At 34.1% G+C, this 6,280-nt stretch overlaps 1 protein-coding gene across 3 annotated transcripts in view; it reads right to left on the bottom strand.

Moving 5' to 3' along the window:
- Positions 1-897: 897 nt before the first annotated feature.
- The window catches only part of LOC145683863 (uncharacterized), a 102,818-nt gene continuing 97,435 nt past the window's right edge, over positions 898-6,280 (bottom strand). For all 3 annotated transcript variants that reach the window (XM_081755481.1, XM_081755480.1, XM_081755479.1), the window contains one exon: positions 898-3,502. In XM_081755481.1, the coding sequence (XP_081611607.1) occupies positions 3,233-3,502 (270 nt within the window). In that variant the 3' untranslated portion in view covers positions 898-3,232. The remainder of the gene's footprint in view (positions 3,503-6,280) is intronic.

Raw genomic sequence — 6,280 nt, 5'->3', positions numbered from 1 at the left:
CCATGCATCAGAGCTGTCATTTAAAGTAATTTTTACTAAGAGTAAGCAATTTTTATAAGGTTACAAATATAATCCACACATTAAATTTTCGCAGTCGAAATTTTGATAAAAAGTGCAGCTTATTTTAGGACCAACACGGTATATACATTTCTTTGCTCAAACTTACCTTTAGACATAGACGCTTTAACGCTCTCGCCTTTGATGTGAACGGTCCGGATACGATTCCGAGTAGGTTACTCGGTCGGAAAAGTGTAAAAGCCTTTTCAGGTCAGCCATTTTGAGTGAGGTTTCTCCTGGATTTTCCTCATTCATACCCGACAAATGCCGGGATTGTACCTAACATAAAGGTTCTAGGGAGCTTCCTTTTCCACTTCTTCGGATAGTGTGATCACCAGGAGACGTCATACCTCGTAAAATGGCCATAGATGCCGAAAGCCCAGAAATATAGGCCTAATTCTTTATGCTAATCAAACTTATATTTGAGAAACTACGGCGAAAGCTATATTAGACTTTGTTAAAATGATCATTAATAAATTATTAAATAAACTAATGTAAACTCTCTGATATACAAGGCAAAGATTACAATAAAAGATAATTTTTACTAGAACTATCATTTTATTATTATGTATGTATATATATTATATTCTATTTTTCAGTTATGTACAGTGCATAGAAAATTTACATATTCTATAAATTCTTTTATACAAAAACGTGTACAGTGAAGTACAACATATTTTTCATCAGGTACATACATAAAAAATATCGTAATATTAGTCTAACATCACATGAAATACTCAGTATAAAAACTATCTATTGTCTTTTTAAAATTTCTTTACGTATACTAATTGAATAAATGAGGAGTTTAGGTAATATGTCCATTTACACTAATTTTGTCGGATAAAAAATCCTTGTAAAACAAAACAAATAAAAAAACGCCCGTAACGCTGAAACTCTTTGCGTATCAATGCCTATGATAGTGATAAAATGCACAAGATGGTTCCAATGGTCACTATAAATCTTTTTGTTTCAGAATGATAAAATTTTCCTGTCTCCCGCAAAAGTTGTATAAATGAACATGTTAATTTTAGGAAACAAACTCATCAAAATAAGGGTAGTATTTAGCTCACAAAGCTCAATGTATTTATAAGTAAGGGAATATTTAATATATTTTGTAAATATTGATTGCTTTAGTTCTAAGTTATTTGTACGCACGGAACGCATTGCTTTTACTTCAGTGACGGATTAATACTTTATTAACAAAGAAATATGCACTACTTAATATCATTTTGCATGAAGCTCTAAGTGTAATGCCTAATCTTAGATAAAAAGATACGGTCATCGGAAAGTAGGAAAGAAACAACGACCTTCTGAGACTATTAAGGGTTAATCTTGGCACTTAGTGCTGTTTTCATGCAGGAACAGAAAATTTGCCTTCAAAATCCGGAAAATATTTCCAATGAATTTCTGGCAAAGAGGTTAGGAGAAAGGACAAAATAACACAGCGTTAAGAGAGAACAACGATATGCACAAACATGTGAGTAAAACTGGATATGAAATAGACTGATAAGGCGTAGACGAACTAGCAAGGGAAAGAAGTGTTATAAGAACGTGGAAAGAGGCATAGTTGATAAGAAGAGAAGAAAATGAGAGATTAATGAATATGATCAGTGAATTAATGATTCATAAATTGAGGAATTAAGTATTAGGTAAGATAGAAAAGAAAGAGGACAGGAAAACATAACATAGGATCGAGGTGTGTACCTAATTAAAAGTTGAGATACAAAAAAGAGAAAGCGTGTGTCTAATTATGAAAGCTGAGACCCTGTACTTAAAGTTCAACTTGAAAAACGAACATATAATTAAAAAGTTGAGATTTTAAAAAGTTGATGTTTGTACCTAGTTAAAAACTGAGATTCATAAAAATGATGACAAGAAATTGGTTGGATAATAAAAATGGCCTCTCATTCCCTAGGAATTATAAGCTGTAACCTTGTACGAAATACTTCATAATATCTAGTAAAGATCATGATCCATTGTTGAAACTACTATAACACAAAGTTATTAATATAAGTTCTTATGCTTTAGTCAGGTTTTGAGTTTTTACTTCAATTGATCCCATCATGCTGGAGGAGAGCAATAATACCGTATATAACCTATATTTACTACTGTTACAATTCCAAATATGAAAAATGACAATGTTTTCTGCGTTTGTTATTTCTTGCAGATACAAGTGCTTCCGTTGATTGTTTAGTACGGCGTTTCTCAAACTATGGTTCACAAATGGTACCCGAAATCTGATTGAACATCAGTTAGAAAAAAAAAGGATGAAACGCAATTCACTATAGTTTAGAATCTCAAACAGAATTCGGAAATCACACAAGCAAGTGTCTTTCACTTTCCTAGGGTGGATATTTTATGAAATTCCTTACTCTACTTTGTCTAAATAAATACATAAATAAATACGGTAATAAATTAATGGTCTTCAATTATTAAAAGGAACTAACATGACATTTCTTCTATTAGCACCAAAATACAATTAACAGACTTTTAAAATAATATACTTCTAAAATATAAGTACTCTGGTACATATATGCTCAAAACATTAAAAAATAAATGATAAATTCGTTCTAGGAAGCTAGAGCAGGGTGGTTAACACTTCATTGTATATTGATTAGTAATTAAGACTTAGATTTTGACTAACAAAAGTGGTCCTTACTTGTAAAAGGTTTGAGAAACGCATTTAATATTTCACTTGACAGATTTCTACACATTAATTTTTAACTTCCTATAGAACATTTTGATTTTCCAGATCGTGAGTGTCGCAAGAGTCAAAACTAAGAGGTTCCTAACGTGTATCACATATGTACTTATCGGAGTTCCGTTAGTACGTATTCTATAAAGTTCTCGAGAAACTGTTTACTTGAAACTAATTTAATATCCAGAATAGTGTTTTTCAAAACGTGGTAATTGTGAGGTAATTAGGCGTTCCTGCACGGAGTTCTTTACTAAATCCTTTTCTTGTAGTAAATTACTCTTCGGCCTGAGAAGTTGGGCAAATAGAAACAGATAATTAGTTTTCTTGGTTCCTGTTAATCAATACGGTCCTTTTCATTTTTCTTATAGACTTGAGCAAAAAACAACATAACACAGTCGGAAACTTGATTTTTTTTCATGTGAGTTCAAAAGCAAGAAGAATCTTTTTTAACCATAGCGTAGTCTCGTCTTGTTAAACTTAATTTATGAGAGTCATTTTCCTTTCGACTGCTTCATTAAACAAGTTGTCGGCAGTTTCTTCGTCCACCCACGTGAGCATCGTGGTAACACTCTGGTCGTCTTCTTCACACGTCTGTTGAAGAGCAACCTCCTCTGCAGATTCTGTTGCTGGTGGCTGTTGTTGAGGTTTCGCCTGTTCTGGCACTTGTTCCTGGTTCTTAGATGGGAGATGATTAGATGGTGACGTCACTTGGTAGCTCTTTCGTTTGCTCATCACTTTCTTAAGAGCCTGTAAAGAGAGATAGAAAGTTCTTTTTTTTAGAAATACAATAATTATTATTTCGTTCACATACAACATTTTAATAAAGAAAAGGAAATAACTATATCTAGAGGGTGGTACGCTAAGGCGTGTTTGAACTTCAACAATCGATAATCTGGGGATAGAGACTTAGAGGACGTTGTTTGGCATACTCTTCAATACCACCAGATTAACAGCGTTGCAAACTTAACATAAAGTTATATATTTTCAAATGGTGCTAGTCAGGTTACTATATATTTTAAATCTACCTGTAAAACGAAATTTTATAGTTGCACATTTATTACACAGTGTTGCAAACTAAGGACACTACAGTATTGCAAACATCGAAAAACTATTGCATTTTGAAGGGTTCTACAATAGTAATTAAGCAAGTGACACCGACAGGAATAATGCACGTTGAAAGTACCTTAGTATTGAATACTAAGGCATAATGTGACGTATTTCGAAAAAAGAAACAAAGTTACAAGGAATTGAAAATTTGACTTTTTTCAAAGATTTTATTTCAAAAACGTGTTTAGCTAAGTATCACACGCAATCACATAGATGGTTTTCGATAGGCATGAAGATCATAATGCCATTAACAGCAATTTTATATCTCAAACCATTACGGAGATATGAAAAAAAATGTTAAATTCCATTTTATTGCTGTATTGCTTAAAATGATTTATTTATGGGAACTTCCAAAAACATTTTTTCATTTACTTTGTTTCTAGCATAACATTACAACAATACTTTGTGTAGATGTAATTGCGAAATTACAGAATTTTAAGTAGTGTTAGGAAACTTTGCCAATATTTACCATCTCTCCAGAACGGTTTGATATATCAAATTGCTGCAAACGACATTATTAAAGATGGCCGGGCTATTGAAAGCTATCTATATAATAGGAATTGAGGTATTTATCTAAACAGTTTTCCGAAATAAAGGCTTCTGAAAAAATCCAATTTCCATTCCTTCGTATCTTTCTTTCCATTCAAACGAAAGAATATCATGATCATAGCATTAGATACTAAAGTACTTTCGATGTGCATTGCTCTGTCCATCTCACTTACTTTGTTACTGCTACAGAGGCCACCAAAATTTGGATGTTTGTGATCCTGTAGCGTTCTTAGTTTGCAACACTGATTTACATAGTGTCATTTGAAAAATATAACTATGTTGGGTTGGTAACACTGTTAACTTGGTTATATTGCAGAGTAAATCAAACAGTATCCCCTTGCATTGTATTTGCATGGTACAAAGTTTCAACGTTTTTTGTCTAATAGTTTAAAAGTTACAAAGGCGTATCAAGATAAACTGTCCAGCCTGTATATATACACAGCATCGTTCCTCAGATATACAGGGTGAACCAGAAGACAGGACGCGTGCCACAGGATACTGATAAAAGTAAAGAAAACAGGCCATCAGTGAGCATTAGGGATACTTAAATGTCCTGAGAACAGTGTAAACAGTTATCAACGTACTGGTAGACGTAGTTAAGGAGGGCAGATGGAATGATAACTATAAGGAACAACATTAACTATTGCAGCCGTGAGAATAGTGTTGTCTACGAGAAGGGGAAATTTCTAGTCGAGACAACATTTTTTTTTTTTTAATTCGAGGCGAGTTAAGAGGCACGATTGTTCTCGTTTCGTTTCGGAGACGGGTATTATGATGAGACGGAGATTTTTCACGAGTCTCGTGGGAGAAAGAAGCTCGCCCAAATCGTAGGGCTCAAACAATGTTTTAGTTTTACATGGTTCACAGTAAGCTTTAAAAACTATAAATTGATAAAGGTATTGTAGGAAGAATTCTGATAAGTTCTAGATGAAATTATCCAAGAAATCAAGGAATACATTTTGAATTTACAAAACAAGACAAAAAAAAAAAAAAAAAAAAAATAGAGTGGAGCCGGGAAAAGCTTTTCGAGACAAGATGAAACTTCTACAAAACTGACGAAGAGCTCCTCTGTGGCTAAGCGGTTAGCGTACGCACCTTTGGCGTGGGAGACCCGGGTTCGATTCCCGGCGGGAGCTCATGTGGTTCGGATTCCACGTTAATCAGTAGGTCCACGTCTCATATAGCCTCGCTGCTGAACGGGACGTTAAACTCAAAATCAACTCAACTCAACTCAAAACTGACGAAACGAGGCGAGACGATAAAACCTTCTTACACACACACACACACAACATGGGCAACTCTACATAGGAATAACACAGGCCTCTGAGGCATCATATATAACAGCGAAATATCACTAAATAACTTATCATTGCATCGTTGTTGATTGCTCATTGATTGAGATTAATCTGCCAAGGTTGTTCTAGATACTGTAATTTATAGATGTTCGCTAAGAAAGAATTTTAAAAGATTCAATTCTTGAAGAGATTAAAAATCTACAGTGTTATTAGCCTATAAATAAAATCAAAGACAGCAACCAGGACCTAGAACTGAATGGTATTTACCATGTTATGGCATATGTTGATGATATAAATAAAATAGAAGATGCTGGGAGAACATCAGGAAAGAAATGCGTAGGTTCTATTAAACGCGTGCAAGGACATGTGTTTAGAAGTAAATGCAGAGAAAACTAAATAATGGAAATTCGTCGGGATCATAATATTATGGACCAGTCGTTCTTTCAGAAAAAAAAATGTTCCGGGGGGGGGGCACTGCTGGTACTATTCTATTTATTATTATATTATAAACGTATTTTTTGGTCTCTTCCGGGAGGCACTCTCAGAGTGCGGAGGGGGGAGCAGTGCCCCCAAA

The sequence above is a fragment of the Thermobia domestica genome, chromosome 4 (genome assembly GCF_964235325.1).
Source record: "Thermobia domestica chromosome 4, izTheDome1.hap1.1, whole genome shotgun sequence".
Lineage (NCBI taxonomy): Eukaryota > Metazoa > Arthropoda > Insecta > Zygentoma > Lepismatidae > Thermobia > Thermobia domestica.
Note: the sequence above shows the minus strand (reverse complement) of the source record. Positions and strands in the feature narration are given on the sequence as shown.